The 22,227-nt window shown below is 41.4% G+C and overlaps 1 protein-coding gene across 2 annotated transcripts in view; it reads right to left on the reverse strand.

The window, feature by feature from the left end:
- The window catches only part of EYA2 (EYA transcriptional coactivator and phosphatase 2), an 86,586-nt gene that overhangs the window by 40,716 nt on the left and 23,643 nt on the right, over nt 1-22,227 (reverse strand). For both annotated transcript variants that reach the window (XM_054274510.1, XM_054274509.1), the window contains exons 2-5: nt 8,992-9,110; nt 5,274-5,322; nt 4,532-4,674; nt 1,327-1,443 (exon numbers count right to left, since the gene is read on the reverse strand). In XM_054274510.1, the coding sequence (XP_054130485.1) occupies nt 1,327-1,443; nt 4,532-4,674; nt 5,274-5,322; nt 8,992-9,100 (418 nt within the window). In that variant the 5' untranslated portion in view covers nt 9,101-9,110. The remainder of the gene's footprint in view (nt 1-1,326; nt 1,444-4,531; nt 4,675-5,273; nt 5,323-8,991; nt 9,111-22,227) is intronic.

Consider the following 22,227-nt stretch of genomic DNA (forward strand, 5'->3'; position numbering starts at 1 on the left):
GCACAAAGCCAACACAGAGCTTTATCCTCGTGTGCAGACTCTCCTCAAGCAGAGTCACTCTCATTTTTCTTAGTATCAAAGTATCAGGCTGTTAAATAAATACTAGTAGGGAGAATATGCAGCAGTTTAAGCACAGAGCAGTTTGTTCAGGTCAGCATAAGGCAGAGAGAAGCATAATACTGACAGGACTGTTTGCATGAAGTGTAAAACCACCTTTGTTTTGCTTCCATCAGAATGCAGGAACTCACACCAACACAACAATCCCAGGTATGCAGTCACAGAACTAATCAAGAGAAAGAAAACACAGTTTCTGCAGAAAGACAAAGCTTATATTGATCATAGGTGGAATTCTGCTAGGTCATTAGACTGTTAAATCCAGTCCCTCAGCCAGAAATCAATGCCTTGATGAGCAAAACAGATCAAGCAGAGACTTTACCTCCTTCCCTGTGCTGACTGCCTGCACCTAGAAGATTTCCACAGCAGCTGCAGGAGGAGGATGGGTCCAGCACAGGGCTCTGAGTGTCCCGGGTTGTTGGGAAGAATGAAAGTTTGACAAGAAGTCTCACAGATATGTATGCTTAGCAGAAAGATTTTTAAATGAAGAGTCTAATGAAGGAATAGAGATGGAAGCAAGTTTTGATATAGAAGAAAAGAATTGCTGAGCCTGTCTTACTGGCTAACCAAGGAGGCAAAGGGTGTGTTAGTTAGAAGGGGTTTTTATGGCTTGGAGCAAAGGATAAACCACCCCAAACAAGATGTTTTTACCAAGCAGAAAAAGAGCACAGGCAAACAAGCCAGCAAATGTTGCAAGTAGAAAAAAGGTCTCAGAATTCTCCACTGCAAGAAAACTGAAAAACAACTTCTAGCTTCAACTGTAATGTACTTTTAGTGATTGGAGAATAGTAACATGGATATGGTAATTATAGTAGTTATGACAGGCTATAGATAATAGTTAAGGTATAGATTGGTTCTACTGTATTAAGATGCTCAGCAAAGAAAAGTATATAATGTATTGTAACCAAAAGAAAAGTATATAATGCAATGTAACCAAAACTGAAGGGTCTCCAGGCCTGTCTGCAGCTGGAGCTGACAGCTGTGGGCACAGCTCTGTCACCCACGGCCCTGGACTGCTGTGACATCTTGGATACAATAAACTGCATTTTGGAGAGCTGCCTGGAGTCCTGCATCCCTCCTTTTGGCTCTTACACCAGGTGACCCTGTGATGCCCCAGGTGGCCCTGTGGATGCCCAGGTGACCCCGTGAGTGCCCAGGTGACCCTGTGGGTGCCCAGGTGGCCCTGTGGGTGCCCAGGTGATGCTCACTCACCGTGCATCTGGTAGGTGTAGGGCGCCTGCCCCGCCGCGGGCGCGCTGAAGCCGGAGCCGTAGCTGAGGAAGCCGCTCTGCCCTGGAGAGTGGCTCAGGCTGTCCTCGGTCTTAATGCCTTGGGGAGCCAAGAGCAAAACATGAGTGCTTGGCATGGAAACATGGACAAAAAGCAGGTGACCAAAAACCCCAAACCCACAGGACTCCTTTTTCTTTTTTTTTTTTTGGTGCCACATCCAACACAGGTGTCTTCAGCATGCACCATGAGGTACATTAACGATTTTTCAGCTGGATTTTAACCTAGTAAGCTCTCTTTTTTTACACTTTATTTCACACACATACACATATTAGAGATATATCTATCTAATATGTATATGTGATATATATATCAGTTATATTATGCATTAATATAATACAATACAATATAATATAATATAATATAATATAATATATAGAGATATAGATATATATGTGTGTGTGTGTGTTTTAATTATTTGCATTACTCAAACAGGTCTCCTAGCAGCCAAACAAATTAATCCTAAATTTATTTGTGATTTATTAATTTACTTGAGGCAGCTACATCCTGTATCTACAACCAAAAGAACTTTTGCTAAGATGGGTAAACAACCATGAATAATACTGTTCTCAAAAGCAATTTCTGAAGATACAGTTTGGTTAAAGAATTGAAGAAACTCCTATTGTAGAATTGAAGAAACTGACACATAAACTTCCTGAAGAGTTATCAGATGCAAGCAATGATTGACAATGGAACAGGACCTTCAGCAAAATAACCTCAAGATTTCTGTTCTCAAAAGAGTTGTTTTTTACTTGCATTGTATTTTCAGCTTTGGTATCAAAACATTTATTGGCAAGTCCTACAGGGGGGTTATCATCTATTCAGTTGGATATAACAAACAATTCAGGAACAACAGGTAAGCCCTGAAGCCACAAAAATCTTTTCATTTCTAAAACTAGGCAATTAAACTGACAATTTACAGGGGGAACAGCAATAGCTGAATTAAACATTGCAAGATGAAACCCTTGCTGGTAATGAAAGGAGTTGATATTTTATTCTGAGATGCAGCTGAGATTGTACAGCTGTATTATTAAAATAAACAGCTCAAAGGTGCAACACATTATGAACCCTTTGGGTGTGATCCTTCCCTTCTTTGCATCCTATTTGCACAACAAAGGATGGCCAATGGATACTCCCTGGGTGCTGGGATTAAAAAAAGACCTTGCTGATGTTTGGACACTGGATTTACACACTTTCCATGCTGTCGTCATCTTTTAGAACTTGTAGACAAGTTGAATTCAGGTGCCTTTCCCCAAACATGCTCATTTCTACCTTGACTAGAAGCAGCAAGTCTGTGTTTGCTCAGGTTGGGAGTAAACTCTCCCACATAATGTTTTCTCTAATAAAAATCACTTATTATAGCTTTTGGTGAGAAGAACTGTGATGCAGTTTGAGCACAAGCTCATCACAAGATGACTGTGAAAGGCAGGAAGTTTATTTGGACAGTGAAGGGACAAATTCTGGTGCAAGTGTGGGGCTTCATCACTGCTGGGGCAGAAAGGAGTGTGCAGAGAAGTCCCTCTCCCCAACATCCCCTGCTTTTCTATTCCATCAGCACTCCACAGGCCAGCACTCAACCTGCCCACCTCAGTTTCAATTAATCTCCAGCAAATGGGCCTCTTTGGAAGCCTAAAAATTGTTGTCAGACAGCAAAATACCTTAGCACCGAATTAATTTCCACATAATGTTCTGTTTTGTCTAGGAGCTGGCCGAGTTTTATTTTTTGTGCCTAAAAACAATACTGCTTCATTGTTCTTGGTTGTCAGCCAGGTGGAGTTTTTCATATGCTGTGCTGAGTATCTTAGAGAGGGTGTACAGTCTGGGGGAGGGAAATCAGTGCTCAAGGATGCTAAGAGGTCACCCACAGGATTTATAAGCAGCATATGGGGCTGACACATGTATGGCCTAAAGCCTCTAGGCAGTAGCAAATGGCTCTGCTTTCACCTGCTCTAACAGGACAACTGCTCAGAGTTTTCCTTGGAAGTCAGCCAGCTGATGCAAACACACAAACAGCTCCAGAAAGGGTCTCTGAACATTCCTCTCATCATCCTGGTAGAGCTTTGGCTCTGCCAAGGCCACTTCCCCAGCCTTCCACAGCGCTGCATGAAATTCCCCTTCAGTAAAAGCTTTGTCTGTATAAAAACTTCTTCTTGGGAAGAGATCCTGTATTTGCCAAGTAAACAAAGGTGTTAAGGAGCACAAGAGAAAACAGGAGTGGAAACAAAACTATGAAACCATTTTAATGGTGCCAGACTCAGCTCTCATGGGAGCAGCCAGAAGGAGGAAGCCCAAAGTTTTCTGTTAAAGAGCTGCACCTAAATAAGAGCAACATCTCTTTGGTCTTTAGGAGTGGAAAGAAATTTCAGCTTCCTCAAGAGCTCGGTATCCCCATGCAGAGCCTGAGGACACTTAAGGCTTGGTTTAGCAGGCATTCCTCTGTCAGGAGTGCTGGTTTAATTAGCTGCCCCAGCTGCTCCTGCCCAGCACTGTCTCCCCACAGCTGTTGGCAAGGCTGTGCAGAAAAGCAGGGAACAAAGCTGACTGGGGTTAGAAATGCTGACTGCACATACAGCCAGTAAGTGTCCATTTAAACACAAACTGTCTTCCAAAACCAAGGTACTCTGTAACATCTCACCCATGCCTTATTCTACTCTGCATTTTGGTTCTTCTGTAATAACATGCACAGAAATTTTCTCGAAGTAGCTTGTGTTATTGAAACCTCAGGAAGAATCAAGGTTGGCAAAGTGTAGTTTTCATAAATATCTAAGTGTAGTTTTCATAAATATCATATTTACTGTACTTTGTCTTGACAGTGAATCATGGGAACACTCACGAGCTATTACTCCTAAGTGGCACATTCCAGTGAACCTGAATTTCTCATAGTCTACAATTGACTGGCTCCAAACTTACCTGCTTTGCAAAAACATAACCCATGACATGATAAGTTGATAGGTTTAAAGCTGGTAACATTCAAAGGAAACCAAACATTTTAAAAGTCAGACTCTCCTCTAAGCCTAACGTTGCTGAGACACAAATGACACTTCAGTGTAAAACTTAAAGACCCCAAATCTGTTTTGCCAGCAGCAGGAGGACGATGCCCTCAGAGGCAGCAGGACTGCGGGGTACTCACTGTAGGAGGGGATTCCGTAGGGCTGCCCTGGAGGGGGATAGGCAGTGTAGGCAGCAGCCTGCTGGATTCCCGTGCTGTACTGAGCCTGTCCATAGGCTGCCATCGTGGGGAAGGACGGGACTGTCACTATGTGGGGATAATGTCTATTCAGAACAAGAAAAAAAAAGGGTTTAAGGCAATAGTTACTGCACATGGTCTTCTAGAGCACAAGCAGAACAGTTCTAGACATCTTGCTAAAATAGTGTTCAACACAGGATGCTGAATATTTTGGGAATTGGAATTGAGCTGACTGAGGCAGAAGTTTGTTTTAGGAACTATCAGATTAAGCCACCCAAATGCATGGTGACTTTAAGACAGTGCAAAATACATGCAAGTTAAAAAAAATAAAATAAAATCAACACTGATTTTTCATGTTTCCTTTTGAGTCTGCCGAAGAAGCGAGATGGGAAACTTCAGACATTTCGACACATCCCCTCTGTGGTTACTCATAAACATAACAATATTCAAACTGATAAGGTTTGAATACCCAGAGGCACAAAAACACAGTTCACACTACCTCAAACCTTATTTCACTCCATATCCAAGCAGATTAAGAACCAGCTCCTTCCCTGTGCCAGAGACGTGTGGGGGAACAGGTGGATGGGCTTAGGGCAGATGTTTTTTAAGGTGACAGAAGTCTGCACAAAATGGCTGTTCAGCAAAACAGGGATTTTAAATTACAGCACTTGGCACGAGCACTCACTTTGTGGTGTACAGATGGAGAGGACACTGTGGTGCTGCTTTGCTGCTGCCTGGAAAACAAAATTAAAGGGTCTTAGATTTTCATTGTGTTCTGCTCCGTGGCCAAGCTGATACAATTGTTTTTACCACTGCTGGTTTGAGAAAAATATACAGGAATCAAAAGACTTTTTATTTTTTAGTTAATATTCCCAAGCTGAGGTAGGTAAGAAAGATATTCTGTGCTTCGTAACAAATATAGATTTAGTTTTTAATTGAGGGTGATACCAGTTGATTGAATTACCAGTTTCTTTTTCTCTTGGGACTGATATCAGTTGTGAAGCTGGGCTTTGAAGCAATGACTCATATGCTAAAGGCTATAAAAGCCAATACTATGATTGCTGAAGTGATTTAAGCTCACTGCACATTTTGATCTTTTGCTTTTTTTGGTATTCTCCTAGACCATGACTCACTTTCTTTAATGTCCATTAAAATATATCAAATAATAGTAAATATTAAATATACAACATCATAAATCACCTTAATTTTGATTTTTTGAGTTAACTAGAGCATACTTTATTGAACTACCAGCAATCAAAAATTACATCAGTAGAAAACCTATCATGCGAGTTATATGTGCAAGATGCATTCTAATGGACCAAACAACTGTGTGCTGTAACACTACCAAAGAAAAATATGCTACCACCTTTATTCAGAGATAAATTTATATTTATCAAATTAAAAACTAAAAACAAACAAACAAAAAAAGCTAAATTAAAACCTGCAAGTTGCACTGAAAATGTCATACCAAAACACCACCATGTACATTTTGCAGGTTGCCTCCACAGTGCCATCCAAACTTTGCTCCTTGGTTCCTGGCTGGAGCTGTCATTAATCCAGCACTACAAATGCCAAAACACTCTCACAATCATCAATAATGACAAGCCACAACTGATTCAGCCTCTGTGTCTGCTGTGCATCAATGCACACACCAGACTCACTGCTCATGGCTTCTGCAGCCACCTCCAGTGACCAAACTCCAGTGACACCTCCAGTGACCAAACTCCAGCACAACCTCCATGGTTCAGACATTGGTCAGCTGGCAAATTAAATATTTACACCATTTTTCATTTAATGAAATATGCAAGTACATATAAATTCTAAATGCACGCAAACAGTTCTGTGGGTTTGGGTAATTTGTGCTGCAAACATGGACAGAATGACCAAAAAGATCCAACATGCTCTCATCTGAAATGTTTGTTCTTCCTGATTTAATCTCTTGAATTTGTTTTTCACACACAACCCTTTTTCACAACATTTTACATGGCTTGATCATTTTATGCTATAACACGGAGATTACATCAAACTATTTTTAACAACACTGCCATATCATTTGGTAACTTTTTAGACTAAATTTCAATAAAAATTGCATCAATATGAGTACTTGCTGAAATATTAATTACTAGGTATCATTCTTTTTTTAGAATGTTAATTTGCGTAATTAATGGTGAAACCCCTACATGTCTAATCACTGACAGGATTACCCTAAGCACTCACAGAAACAAAACCAGAAAGACTCTTCAAACTCCTGCAACCCTCCCACGCCTCAGAAAAGTAAAACCCACCTGCAACCCTACCTTGCTTTCTGTACCTATAAAATGTGGTACAGCAACCTATTTCCCAAGCAACAGGCAGAGAGGTTTAGTTTAAAATACTGACAAAGGACAGTGTTATAAAAATGCACATTTTATTGACAAAGGATAATATTATACACACATATCTATTCACTTACACCTCCACAGAAAAAAGACTGAGTTTAAAACCAAAACTGGGCTTACCTGAGTCACCTTCAAACTCACTATGAAAAATTAGCTTTGACTTACCTGAAAGAGAATAGTTTAGAAAATTAGATTTTCAGACTGTGAAAACAAGAATTACACCATTTCTGTCTGTCCCTCATTACCAAACAGAACTGCACTTAAAAATAGACATTTACAATTAATTTCTTTAATTCTTAATGGGTTTTACATCAAAAAAACCAACAAAACAGTTTGAGCACAAGCCTCATTTCTTTTCTCTTTGAAAAACACCACAGCATCAAATTTTTATTTTGGTACAGAGTAAATAAGTTTGCCAAGTATTCCAAGTAGGAATTTACTGTGTGTGAATATGCAATATGCTACTGTCACTGACAAGAAAAGGCAAAGTTGATCCTACAGGCAAAATGTGCAAATTATATATTTTATACATATAATATTTCTATTATATTGAAAATTACATTGATATAACTGCACACCTCACGACAAGCACCCATGAAAACAACAGACCAGACACCTACATGGACATCTAAATGAGTTAAGTACCATGACTAGGCTTGCTAAATTTAATACTTTATGTGTAATACAGAGCACAAATTTGTGTGCATTTATTACATGAAGAGCTCTGTCAGTCTGAGAATTGTAAAACACACAAGTATTTTCCTGTTCTTCAAATTAACCACAAGTATTTTCAAGGGAAAGAGCACAATCTTGGTAGCACAGGGGATCATTCTGTAGAAAAAACACCATAATATTTCTATAAGAAACAAATCAACGTGAGCTGTCACTGGCAAAGTGGTGCTCCTCTGTTGGCTCTTATTTATACCCCATAACAAAAAACAGTTCCTGCACCAAGACTTTTACAAATAGATGTACCTAAAAATCATTCCTAGCTGTAATCTTTTCTGCAAACAGGACCATTTAAAAGGATGTTTCCTGTAATTCCTTCTGCTGCTTTTGTAAATAGGCAGCCACGATGGGTGTGATTTAACCATGCAATTCCTAATGCCTGAGCAAACATGCAAACAAAACATCTCCTGGCCTTCCAAGAGCCTCTAAATGAAGGGTTAAACATACTCCTAAAACATAATAGCCAGTGCCTTTTCCTACCTCCCCTCTAACAGGAAGGCTGACAGATCCTGACCGCAGCAAACAATAGCTGGGATTGTACTAGCAAGAACTAGTTCAGCTGCATCACTTGCCAATAATTTTTTTAGCAGATTTAACATTCTTCTGTTTCCTTCACTTGAACAGTACGATGGGGCAGGGGGGGAGAAGGAGGAGAGCAGATAAATTTCCATCAGAGCCTCAACCACTGAAAGAATTTGTCCCTGGTACCTGCCAAATGCGAAACGCCAGAGCAGGGGCCAGCAGGGCTAAAACCATTAGGGGATGGCAGCAGTGGTCTCAGAGCAATGCAAACTGGGCACAGAGCTGCTTTGGCAGGAGGTTTTCAGGCTGCTCAGTACATTTCTGGGCCTGGGAGCCCCCACAGCCCCCACATTAACATCAGCAGCAGCAGCACAGCCACCAAAGCCCAGGGCTCAAGTTCACACCATCACTAGGGCTCCAGCAAAAACTACCAGGTGCACACAAAATACAGTTTACACCTGCAATTGTTCCAATGGAACAAAAATCTACACATGCATGTGTGTAAATGCAGGCACCAACTATACACAGATAAATATTTACATATGAAATATTTCTATTCCATTTGCATTCAAGCCATTGTGGAACTAAAGGATTCAACCACAACTGGTGAGTATACAAAAAAGAACCAACAAACCCTCAAGAATCTCAGTTGCTCACTATACTGTAGAACTAAGTGCCAGAAGCAGAGGCCTTGCAGTGGCCAGCTCCCTTTGGTAACCTATATTCATTTATTTTATGTTAAAGCAGCAAACAGCAAGCAGAAGAGCAGCCTACCTTCTATGTCATCTGGAGCCGTGGCATAAATGTGAGAAAGGTTAAGCTTCAGTCTGTCAGGGCACTCTCTATTTACAGTCAGGCTGGGTGATATCACTAGATCTAGCATTTCCTTATACCTGAAGGAAAACAAAGGAAAAATACAATTTATTCATTAATTATGCATGCTTACTAATGATTCAATTTTTTTTTTCCCTAAGAGTATAAATATTAAAGCTGATTACCTAAACCCAGGCTTCATATAAATTCCACATAATAACATTCACTAAAGTTTTCATCAAAGGGAAATGCTGAATTAAAATGCAGTACTTGCTTCCTTGGAGATTACACCCATCTGATTAATGATTTCCCTTTCTGCCTGGATTTTGCCACACAAAAACAAACTTCCAGATCTCTCATATGCCATCAAAGCAAGAATACACACCCCAGTGTCCAGTGAGGCTGCAGAACAGACTGTAACAGGCTGAAATGAAGCTGAGTTAAGATCATTATCAAGTCTTACAAGGTAATAAAGTCAGGACTGGTGACAGGATCAGTTTTCCAGGGGACACCTAAACCAGGCAACCCACTACAATGTCCTGGCCATTAGGTGGCAGTGATACAAGGACAGTCCCTTTCACATCAGCAACCTTCTCTGATGCAACCAAAAACTTCAAATTAACAACATCCAGGGCTTGCATCTCTGAAGAAAAACACAATTCTCCATGTGTGCACATGACCTACACCACCATGACAGCTTACAACCTCTGCTTTACATGAACAGCCCAGAAACAAGGACTAAATCCTTATTTCAGACTTTATGTATAAAATAAATATGTCTATTCCTGTACACACCACCATTTTCAATTCATGTGCCTAACTGCAGCTACAGACCTGCTTGCTTCCCTTGGAAGTGTTGGATATTTTGGATGGGTACAAAATATGTCATTAAGTGCACAAATTTACACACCTATGTTTTGGTGAAGACAATGGGGTGAGTACAATAAGGTCTGGTACATTTGATACCTGCACAACTCCTTTTATGCAGGGCAGGTTTCCTTGAAACATTTACTCCCATAATGTAATAATCTCTCCTCATTCCCTGTGCAACCAATGCCTGCATCTAGAACTGAAGAACCCACTGGGCAAAGAAAACTTGGAGCTAAATTTCTCAATTAAATGTCTTTATTTCTTTGTAAATACACACAATGCAATGGAAACCTATTTGGATTTTCCAAGACTAAACCTGCAGCTTTTGGTTCAAGCCCAGAACAGAGAACTCAAAGATTCTGTGCTGTTCTTTGCTTTCTGTGGCCACACAGAGCACAACCTCAGCTCAGCTCCCTGAAATCACTGGGTGGAATTAGGGCTGTTAGGGGAAAGCATAACTGTGCTCTTGGGCAGAGCAGGAGCTGATGGGGGAGAGGGAAGGTGGTGGTGAGTGGATCCTGGCTGAGCTGGCTCAGGCTCCCTCCCCTCATCACTGAGTGTGGCTGCCAAGGCAGCTGGCACATCCCTGCTCCAGGCTGGCACTTCCCTGGGCTGGACTGGGCAGGCAGCACCTGGCTGCTCTCAACGCACAGCACACCTAAAACATCCCAGAGCAACAGAGAGCAGCACACAAAGCTGAAATCATCAGGCTGCTGCAATACCAATCTATGTGTTCTGGGAGAAGCCAAGAGGTTTGTTTTGATTTTGTGTTTAAATACCCCTGTATGGCTTTACCAGCTTTGTGGAACAGAAAACCACATCCTTTTTATCTGAACCTCCCCAATCCCTTTTATAAAGCCTGTGAGGGAGGACAAGTATTGTTAAGAACAAGCACAAACCAGATAATTTCATCTGTAACTAAACAGTAAAACCAAAGCTAAATTCATTTTTGCTTTCTCACCTGACAGCTGCCCAGACAAAAAAAAAAAAAACAACAAAAAACACAAAAAAAACCCCAAAAAAACAAACACACACAAAAAACCCAACAAAAAACAACAACAACAAAACCCAACAACCCAACAAAAAACATGAACCCTCTGTGAATTCATAGAACTACCAAAAATAGGCTGAAATGAAGAGGCATAACCATGTACAATCCCAATCCTCTTTTGAGGTGGGATCTGGGATCTGCCTCCCTTGGAAATCCAAGTGTGTATCTCATCACCAACACAGCCTCAATTCCTGAGGCTGGAAAAGGCTTCCCAAGTATGTGCCATGAAGGAGACCTTAAAAATTACCAGTGTGGTAGAAATTCTCAGGATCCAACACTTGTGTCATCCCTTTGTCCCCAAGTGCTACCTGCTTCAGATCCGCTAAGGAAACCAGAGCAGCATAAAAATCAGCCTTGCTCTGCAGCTGCATCTTTGCTGCTAGAGGGTCTCAAAGGGTTCCACCTTCAGATGTGTCCTTGTAAGAGGAGCACAGCTGGCTCCCCATCCCTGCCTTAGATGCAGACAAGCTGAAAATGCAGAAGCACAGGGCCACCAACTCTGCCCAGAGCCAATGCCCATGCCACCAATGGCGTGGAAATGCAGCAAGGAGGCAGAGGTGTGCAAAGATACAACAAAATAATCCCCAGGTGCAAAAAATCCTACTCAAGGGACACAGTCCAGAGCTGAAACAACAATCCATGACTCCTCACTCAACTCAGAACACAGCTCATGAGGCTTCACTCAGCACTGCAGGACGTTCTGCTCCATCCGTACCAAAGCACTGCAGGGCAGTAAGGGATGGTCACAACCCTTCCTCTGCACACTGAACTTGTGCCAGAGCTTTTTCTCCAGAAAAGCCAGCACTCTCTTGCTGGCACAGCCAGGCTGCCACAGAGAAAGGGCTCAGGGAGAATTTTGTGGTGGTTCTCAGTGGGGCAGAACAAGGTATGAGCTATGGCTCCTAATGCTCCCTGAAAACAGCAGGGTGGGCAGGGGTGTTTTCCCAGAAGATTTAAGGAATTCGTTTATTCAAATCCACTAGCACCCAATTAAATTTTGTCTGCACGGCTGAGAAGGTGGGGTTCCATTTTATACAAGCTTTTCCTTCCCATTCTGAGGCACCATCTCATTTCTTTTCCCCTTCCTCAGTGCTATCCCTGAACCAAGGGGAAGCACTGCTGCCCCAGATCCTGTCAAGCTGGGGCTGTTCCACCTTGTTTCTCAGATAACACATACCCTTCAGCACAATCCAAACCCCCATCATTCATGACACTGCCCAGGCTGTTGCCAAGTGAACAGGAGCAGATGTTTAAAGGGAAATGATCTTTTATAGTGATTAATGCCCTTTAATTACATCATTGTTCAGAGATTTCATTAGCTACCCTCTGCCTGATGGTTCTTCTACTGGTTTTGTTCTGTTCACTTTTGCATTCACCAAGTCACATCGTATTTTCCTGTTTTTTCAGCTCTCATTTTAGTTCAGAGTCTGCATTAGCTGCATGTACAAACAGGTAACTTTTCAGAGAGCTGCCTGCCTGGCTGTGCCTGTCACGTCTGAGTGCTGTTAGTGGCTTTGCCTGTTTTGCACGCACCATTTACTGATTTATTCACGTGCATTTCTTGCCTATGGACTTCTTGACAAGAGTTTCTGAAATTCCACTTTTAATGATGGCAAGCTACAGAAAACAGTCAAATAATGGAACAGGGCTGGTATTTAACACAGTAAATGACATGCTAGAGTGCAACTGATGAAAATATCAGGTCTTTGTTTTCTTTTTAGAGAAAAAACATTTTCTGGCTTAAGCAGTGTACAGTAAATCAGTAATAAAGTTTTGCTGAATATGAGCTTTTATTAAAACCAGTGATGGCAGCATCTAGCATGCAGGGCTGACAGACATCTGGAAGAGCTTTTGGCTTCTGTAATTAAGAAGAACCTTGTGTGAATTTGTTGCTCAGCTTTTCCATTAGAATCCCCTACTCAAACCCCAGTATTTCACCCTGAAAGTTAGCCCACAAAATCTCTGCCAAAAACAGAAACTTTTTTCTAATGTTTAGGAAGGAAAAATAGAAATATACGGGGTTTTTTTTCTTTCTTTTCAGTCATTATGAAGCTAGGAAAGCCAGATTAAACAATTTAAGGTTTCAGATTTTTGATGGAGGTGTTGGGGCAACTGGCAAATCCCCTATTCTTTTACAGTGATGTTTTGAAGGCAGTGATTCCAGACCCCAAGGCAAGGCAGTCAAATGTGTGCTGAAGACAGAACTCCTGAGTGATCCAATCTCTCTCCAGCAAAGTCCTCACAAATGGGTGTCCAATGCCATGGAGGGACCTGGTGTGATGCCTTAAGTTTTAGCTTTCATATTTTCCAGATTCTGCACTGCATTAGTACATAACTCTGAACTTCAAATAGAGTGTTAGCAAGTTCTCCTCACAGTTCAGTCACACCAAACAATCCCTTTTCAGCCTGAGAACTAAGGACACCATTGCAGTTTCAGGCCCAAAAAGTGCCAACAACAGCAAACTGAGGAGAGCAATCTGGGACTGCATCACCTGCAGCTGGAACTGGACAATTAACCCCAATATTGAAATGGACCAACACTTACAAAAGTGTGAAAATTTGTGACCCATTGCCTACCTTGGGTGGAGCTGTGGCCAGGCTCTTGTACTGCCCAAGGAGTATCCTGTGAAGGCCTTTTAATAAATCTCTACTTATTCCTTTAACTCTAGGTAGCCTCTCAAGGCATCAGGTGTGCAGACTGAGCCTCCAAGGTGATGAGAACTCCATGGATCATATTCTGAGAGGGTGGAAGAGGAAACCAAAAATGGCACTGTGGGCAGATGGAACCTCACCACAGCTCTGCCCAGCACAGCTGGCAAGGCAGAAGGAACCAACACAGATCAAGGAGTCTCCTTCCACAGCCTGGGGCTCTGCTGCTCAGGCAGAACCTCAATCCTCTCTCAGCCTGCTCCCACTTGTTATTAACATCAGCCCACAGGACACTAAAGGCAGTTCAGGGCATTTCCATCCTCCCCAAGGAGGCAGTGGGCTTCTGCCTGGGAATCTGCACTTCTCACTCATCTCCACTCCAGTTCTGGGGTGAAAAAACAGAATTCTGGCTTCAAAATGTGCCTGAATGATAAAAAAAGTTCAAAGGAGAGCTTTCAGGGCATTTTCAGCAAATAAGACATCTGGGTAGTATGATGTACCAGGTAAACTCAATGGCCAAGGATTGAGAGATTTCAGAGGGAATATGTGCAAGGAAGAGCAGGGCATTTCCCCAAAATGACAGCAGTCTGCTGGAGGGCATCTGAGCAACAGAAAGGACACTCAGGAGGAAAAGACACTAAGGGGAGAAAGCTGGCATGGGTGTGGGAAAAAGGAGAATGAGATCTACATCTGCCATCAGTGAGGGAACTGAAGAGGGGGAGCCCTGCAGGTGAAAAGGTAAAATTCCTCCCCTTGGGGGAAATCTGCCAGAGCCTACAGTGGAAAGGACAAGTACTTCAAGGCAGTGAGAAATTGCAAAGTTTCTCAGAAATCATGCTCCCTGCATCAATCCCATGCAATGATCTTCTCAAGAATTTTTACTTGTATCTGGATGGAGGCCAAGTACAAGCTTAAACCACCAGATCTTCCTAAACATCTGCATATGCCAGCACAGAGCCCTAGGCAGGAGTGGAACAAGCCAAGTCCTCTGCTTTCAGCTCTGCTGGGAAGGGGAGGAGTAGAGACTGAGATTGCAGCAGAATTGCAAGAGTCACATTTTTGTATTGCTTCTCTGACTTTATCTGGTTTTAATTAGTTGATCAACCGCTTTCATCTTTCTACCCTCCAAAAAAATGGTGCAGATTGCTAAGAAATACTTGATGATTCCAGTGGTACTCATCACTAAAAGGATGACAGCCCCACTTTATTTCAGAAGTGAATCACATGCAGAAAAATCTGAAGATGGCCTTCTCACTCTGATTCAGAGAAAACAAACAAAACCCATCCCACTCCTAAAAAGTTTGGGTTTAATTCATGCCTAGGAAATACAAGATTAATTTTTTTCCCCATATGGATAAAATTTTCAAAAGCACCTGCTATGCCTCATTAATTTTCATTGGGAATTAAAACTTCTACTGTTTTAACTCCATGGGAAGCATAGTAGCTTAGGCAGCCTTGCCAGGACTTTTGGTAGCAAAATTCTGCTCCCAATTTTACTTTGCTCCAGTACAAAAAGAAAGGAATCATTCATAAGCAAAGAAAGCAGTATTATCTTGCAGCCACCTTCCACATGGTATAATCATAGGGAATCTCCCACACTGAAGATTTTGGCCACTTCCATCCACACATTTCAAAAGCAGAGGAAAGTAATTTCATTTCCTCTGTCAGTACATTCCTCCCCACACTGTTTGGCCGTTCCTCTCTCCATCCATAATAGCTTCTTTGTTCCATTTCAAAAACTCACAAATGCTTCAGCAGGTGAAAGCCACGACCCTGTTTTCTCTTTTATAATGAGCCTTGGTTCAGCCACAAGCACATCTGAGAGATGCAGGCAGAAAAAGCCTGGACAGGCACCAAGCTCACCCTGGGCTGGCATTAATGCTCATGTCCAAGGCTGACAAGATATCCTTCCAAGGTGACCTGCAGGGCACATGCCTTGGGCTGTTTGAGTTCCTGAGAGCTGCTTTTTACCCATGGAACTGCACAATAAAAGCAGCAGTTCTTGTCTGGATTTATCATTGCCCAGCCTGTTCCAGACACAAAAGAAAGAGGAGTCCTCAGTGTGGCTGTAGCACACATAACAGAGCCTCCAGCACGTGTTATCTCAGGATGAGGATGAAACCAAGAGAAACAAGAAAAAATTACATTATAGATAAAGAAAAAACCAGCTTGGGTTAACAGTGAGATTGTCAAATGCCTCTTTTTTTTTTTTATGTGTTAATTCTAAACAAGTTTAAGAAAAATAACTGAGAAAAACCAACAAAATAGACCAATTCTTTCACACTTCTGAAACCACTATTGTTTAAAAATAACCAAAGTCTTCCATTAGATTTAAAATCTTTCCCCACATGGTTTCTGTGTTTTGTCTTTTTTTTTTTTTTCTTTAAATGAGACAGTCATTTTTATCAAAATTTTACTTTCACTGGAAGTTTTCTGTCTTGCTCTAACCCACAGACCAGACAGTGAAAAACAGATGAAAATTCCTGTCTCATTAATTTTTTGAGCCACATTAACTTTTTTTTTCCCCCTTTCTTTTTTGGAAGGAAAGTCAGCCTTAAGATTTTTCAGTGCTTGGAACCAGCACAAATAATTGCATGCCTTGTTTCCCTGGAAGTCCTGAATTTCCAGAAGCATTGACTTGCTTCACCAGGCTTCATCACCTGCTATTCCAGTCTGCTTTTCATTGATTTTTATTTAAATATATTATAAATATATTATTTCTTTTTTTTTTTTCTTTAAATACAGTATTTCTTTTTTGGCTCAGACCTGTTCATTTAAAAAAAAAAATTAAAAGTAGGGTGTCTTCATATAAATAAATGTTTTTACTCCTTCGAGCAGGAATTCATTACTGCCTTCCCCAGGTGCTGTTTTCCTGATTCCCTGTGCAGACACAGCAGACTGAGATGAAAAAGAGGCATGAGCTGGGCTGGGATTCCCCTGCCTTTCCTGCAATTAAAATGGGAGAGACTGAAGGAAGACAGAGCAGAGGGAGCAGCAGCATTTTGTGGCTGAGCAGCCCACAGGAGAGGGGATTCAGTGCCCATAAAACCACCCAGGACAAGGCACCTTCACCATTCACTCTGAAATCACACACACTCAGCTTGGAAACTCCAGTGAGCTCATGATGGGGCTCACACCACAGAGCTTCAGCCTGGCAGCCCGAGCAGGAACACATCATGACATTGGCTGGGGTCATTGGGTCTTTTAAAATTCATTACAGCAACAGTATTTCACTTATTCTAAGTCAAAATGAGAAAGGAGAATTTTTCACAATGCCTTTTTTGGATCTGTTGGGTCTATTTGCTAAGTGGAATAACCCTAGCAAAGATATTATTTTCCAAAGCATAAAATTACTCAGCTTTCTTACTGTGAACAAGCAAGTACCACACAGGATACATTGACAAAGAAACACTATGAGCTTACAGCCTACAGTGATTTGAAATATAAAATTGTATGTTATGCATACATACAAAAGTACATAAATAATCCCTTTCAGCTTCCACATTCTTCTTTGACATTCACAAGCTTTTTAATTTCATCACACCTCTTCCTATTCAGATCCCCCAGGCATGCAAGGGCTGCATGTGACTGCAGAAAACCACTCCAGCAGCTCCAGCTGCAGAATTAGGGCCCTTCATGTAAAATAACTGCAAAAAAAACCTGCTTCCAGAATCAGAGCTTCCCAAACCAAGGGCTGCAGAGTCCAGCTCATGACAACTGTCACTATTTAGGCACCTCTTTCCACTTTGAAGAACTACATTTTTTACTCCTTCTCCTAAGAATCACAAGGGCTAAAGACACAAATATATATATATATAAAAAAAAAAAAAAATATATATATGTATATGTATATATATGTATATGTATATATGTATTTATATATATGTATATATATGTATATGTGTGTGTGTATGTATATGTATATGTATGAAATTAGAGTTTATTCCCCTCAGTTTTCTGCTTTCTCCTCACATGTCATGGTGAGTAAAGGGCAGAACATGAAACTCTGATCTGACCAGGAAAAAACTCATTTTCAGGTGTGTGTGTGTGCTTGCAGGGCCTCATTTTGTAAAACATTTGCATCATCAATACACTGTAACATAAAGCAATTACATAAGCAAAATTAAGCATCCAGAAACTACTTCAGCTCTACCATACCAGGATGAAGTGGAGACAATAAAGCATTGAATATCACAGAAAAAAATAAAGCTTCAAAAAGTAGTGGAAAATCACAAATAGAAAACAGAGTTTTCCTGGCTTATCTGTGGAGCCTTGGGTATACCTGCCCAGTGGCATGAGAGAAACTACTTTTAGGCAATTATTTTTGTAAAACTAACTATTCAATGAGGCGAGTAATAACTTGTCTGAAACTCTATTTAATGCAAATCATCCCAAGGTGCAGAGGGCTTGGGATGGAAAGCACCTCACACAGCTGGAGGTGCAGGGCAGCAGGAATTCTATCCCTGCACAGCTTAATGCAGTGAAAGTTGGCCATTAGCTGGAACAAGTGCCAAGGGAAAACACTTTCTAGAAAGTTTAGAACGTTTATACCACCCACATCCTAACAAAAAGCTCCTCATTCAAAAGGCAGTGATGCGCCATTCACGAAGCTGCCCCAAGCCTCAGGGTGTGAGCAGCTTGGGTATAGTGGCAGGGGGGTTGGAACAAGATGATCTTTAAGCCATTCTATGAGTCCATGAAGTTCCCACAGAAAAATCAATGTATTAGAAAATACTTGCTCATGCTGCTTGAGAAGTAATGCTCTTTTTAAAATCCACAGGTAAGTGTGTGCAAGAAAAAGTGGTGCTCACTCATATGGGAACAGCTCTCACAGAGGACACAATGAGATCAATTCTTGTCACAGAGAAATACAGATCAAACCCTGGTGTGAGACTCAGAAAATCTGGGGTTTTCTCCCTGCTCTGCCCTGGGTAAGTCAGCTGATTCCTGAGTCCTCTGTGCTCTCTGTGTGTCTTCCCTGCAGAAGCTGCAGGACAAGTGTTCCTCTTTATGTATATGAAGTATTCACCAGTGCAATGGTGTCCTACTGTCTGTGAGACCTCCAGGCACTGCAGTATTAAATAAACTGCAGTAACTATATATATATATATATATATATATGTAAATATATTATTTTCCCTAGCGCTGCAGTTTACCTTGAAGTAACACTACTGAGTTCTTCCAATTGCTATGAGATTGGGCAAGTTTCTCAAGACTACATTAAGGCCTCTGCAAAACTGGGAACTACAGTATAATTTGCCAATTAAACTCTTTTTAGGGGCTGGAAAGTCCTCTGAAATCTTGAGGTGGAACCTGTTACAGTGCTGGAGCATTGATATCTATGCCAGTGAATAATGACCAACGTGAACATGAGACAGCCAAGAAGGATGTGAGGCACGAGACCTGTCCTTCAGGGCATGTTCTCTCACTCATTTTGGGTCCAAAATCTCGCCATTCCCAGACTATGAGAATTTCTTCACCATTCTGATTTACTTTTCAAAGCTGTCAGAGTCCTGCAATGGCTCCAGCAACCCACTAAGAAAGGTAGGGCTGCCCCTTTATAACAGGCCTGTGTCAGCACCTCCGTTCTCAGCCTGTAAAGGAGGGGCACTCGGGGAATAATAATTCAGACAGAGCTATGGGAAAAGAACTATGAAATGTACGTTAGCAAAAGGACTTTGGATGTGAGGGAAAAGTCTAGGATAACAGTACAGGTGAGGCTGGAGTGAGAATGACGTACTCTCTCCTTGGTTAAATCCCTCAGGTCAGACTTTCTCTGAGCAGAGAAGGCAGCAAAGAGCTGTTGTGTGTGTAGAAGGCTGAAGAATCTCTGCCTAGTTTTCCTTATCAATAGAAGAGCAGTGATGGTGATAGGACTATGGCACTTCTGAACAGAACTGCTCTGCCAGTGCTACAATTCATGGAAATACCAGGTTCACAAAGTTTAGACCATTCTGTGATCTACAGTGAATTTCTGGCTGGGTCATCTTCAAACATGCTGAGCCAAACCAGTTAATCCTTATAATATAACAAGAGCTGCTCCTCTCCTTTTGATGCTGCTTAACACACACTCCTGTCCATAAATGCTGTAGGCGAGGCTGGTCCAGCCCTGCAAATGCTGCTGCTCACTCAACACCTTTTAACCCTGAAGCTGCTTCCCAAATGCATGGACTGGATGAGGAAATCCAACTGTATCTGATACACCTTCCCTGTTTAGATACCAAGTAAGTCAGGTCACCGATCTGGATTTACCAAATATATGGTTACATAAATCAAATTAATGAACTTCTAATGTTCCCTTAGTCACAATCCTTGCTCTTTGAGAAGAGCAGAGGATACTCCTGGAAGAGAGGCTATCATTCAGCTGAACTCCAAGAAGTTATCCTTCCCTCCTCTTCTTCACAGATATAACTAAAGCCACCTTTCTCCTCTGTTCTTGACTCATAATAAAATAAAAATCAACTGTCATTATGCATAATATTTCTGTAATGAAAGTTGGTTACCTCACCAGCAGGAATACTGAAATACCAATTTTTTCGTTCCTGTATCTAAAACTGGAAGGCTCAAAGGGGACAAACTGAATCAAGAGGTTGGCTGACAATGGCAGTTTATGGATAAAAGTGCAGCAGATTTCCTGTTTTAAAGAGCTACAGCACAACAGCAGTGGGCAAAGTAGCACAATGTAATTGCTACTCACCTTGGAGATGTTAGGAGAAAAAAGGACAATAATCAAAAGCAATGCTTGAGCAAACTGCACTTTGTTACTCATACCAATTAATAGTGTAGAAACAGCCAAGAGGAACAAGAATCTACTCAGAACAAATGCTCACAATGTTTTCCTTGATATTAACTCCATTAATGATTTGTTTCTGTGAGTATTTGAAAGTCAGGCTAAAATAACAACAGGGGAATAACAAATGGGACAGCATGATTCACTTTGTATGTTCAGGTGGGCCAAGGTCTGATTTCCTTTGAGTTTTGGTGGGATAACAGGCTGAAGCTTTTTTCTTTAAGCCCAGGTGAAAGTTAACCTGGGCTCGAGTTCCCAAAGCTGTTGGCTGTTAGGTTTATTTTCAAGGCAGAGGGAAGGAATTTTTGCAGGGATAACCAGAGGATATTAACAAAGAGGAGTCACAGAGATCCTGCCATGCACTGCAGAACAGCATGGTGGTGAAAACCCCAAATAAAACAAGTGTACCAACCCAATGCCATGCATACAAATATCTCTATTTTCCTTCGCAAAGCCTGATTTAATAATGAAAAACACTTCCTGCAAGTGCCATTTTATGATATTAAACAGGCCTCAGATAACTTAACGAAGTACAGAGGGACACTGACATTTGAACTGCAGGAGTTTTGTTTTCCGTCTTGTTTTTCCCCACTGTGAATATTGCATTTGAATAACTGAAATTTTTAAAATCTCTTTTCCTCCTTTCAGCATGATGTAATGCAAGTGTTGCACAAGAATAACAATGTAGAGCTACTGCTGCTGGAGCCAAGTTTGGCACCAAGAGAGATTAGGGTTGGCACCATGCACCATGATCTTTAAAATAAATTTGGCAGCCTTGCACTTGCCACTGCTGCCATAAACAGCAGTCAGGGCAGCAAATGGAAAAGTGCTGAAAGAGACCGTGAGTTTGTAACTGGAACAAAGATGCCCATTAGCCAACCACTTAATCTAACACCTTCTCATATATGAAAAGTAAAGAGTTTTACAACGGCATGTCAAAATTAGCAGCAGTAGCAGGGACCAAAGTGTAACATAACAGCGCCTTTCATCTGTCCATCACACCAAATTGAGCCTACAGAACCCACCAGCCAGCTACCTGTCAGCCAGGAGAATTAACACGCACAACTGCAAGCTCCACCAGATTATTCAAAGAAAAATACTTGATCTGTACAAGAGCACATCTGTCTCAACAAATTTTCCTCTTTCCAGTACTTTTCAGTTATGCTTTCCCGGGAGGACATTTGCTCCTATTCAGTGATGCTGGAACAGCTCTCTGGAAAGAGACACAAATGTGTGTTTTTCTTCTTTAAATGCAGACGGAACAGAGGAGAAATGCAAGGTTTCCTCACTGGATCCCTCCTGGCTTGAACTGAGCGAGCGTGGGCTGATTTTCTCTGCTCTATAAAAGGAGCCTGATGATTTGTGATGTGGACATCTGTCTGCAACTGGACAGATGCCACCAGCTTATTTCACACAGACAGCCGTGTAATAGCAGCATCTTTCAATTGCTACTTCATTTTTTTTCAAAGAAACCTTTGTTTTAAAGATTACCTAGCAGAAAAACTCCATATTCCACCCCAAATGTCACTAAATTTAAAAATTCTTTAAGCACCAACTCTCAAATAAGGGACCACCTTCACCTGTGAGATAAAAGTCAGAAGCATGTGTGGTGCTGTGACAGCTTTTTGTCACTTGGTTAGCACTAAAATATGTCAGAACATTCAAGGCAGATTTCAAGCAGTTACTTTCATCAGCAGTACCAACAAGCACTCCTAATGGCATAGCCAGCATGATGTTTGTGTAGGGAGAAACACACAAGTTACAGATTTCCTTTTGCAGCTTTGTTTCAAGGTGAAAATGCACTTTCCCCCCTCACTACCAAAAATCAAACAAAATG

This window comes from Melozone crissalis, unplaced genomic scaffold (assembly GCF_028551555.1).
Source record: "Melozone crissalis strain CALT ecotype California unplaced genomic scaffold, PUWL_Pcris_2 ptg000017l_1, whole genome shotgun sequence".
NCBI classification, from domain to species: Eukaryota; Metazoa; Chordata; class Aves; order Passeriformes; family Passerellidae; genus Melozone; species Melozone crissalis.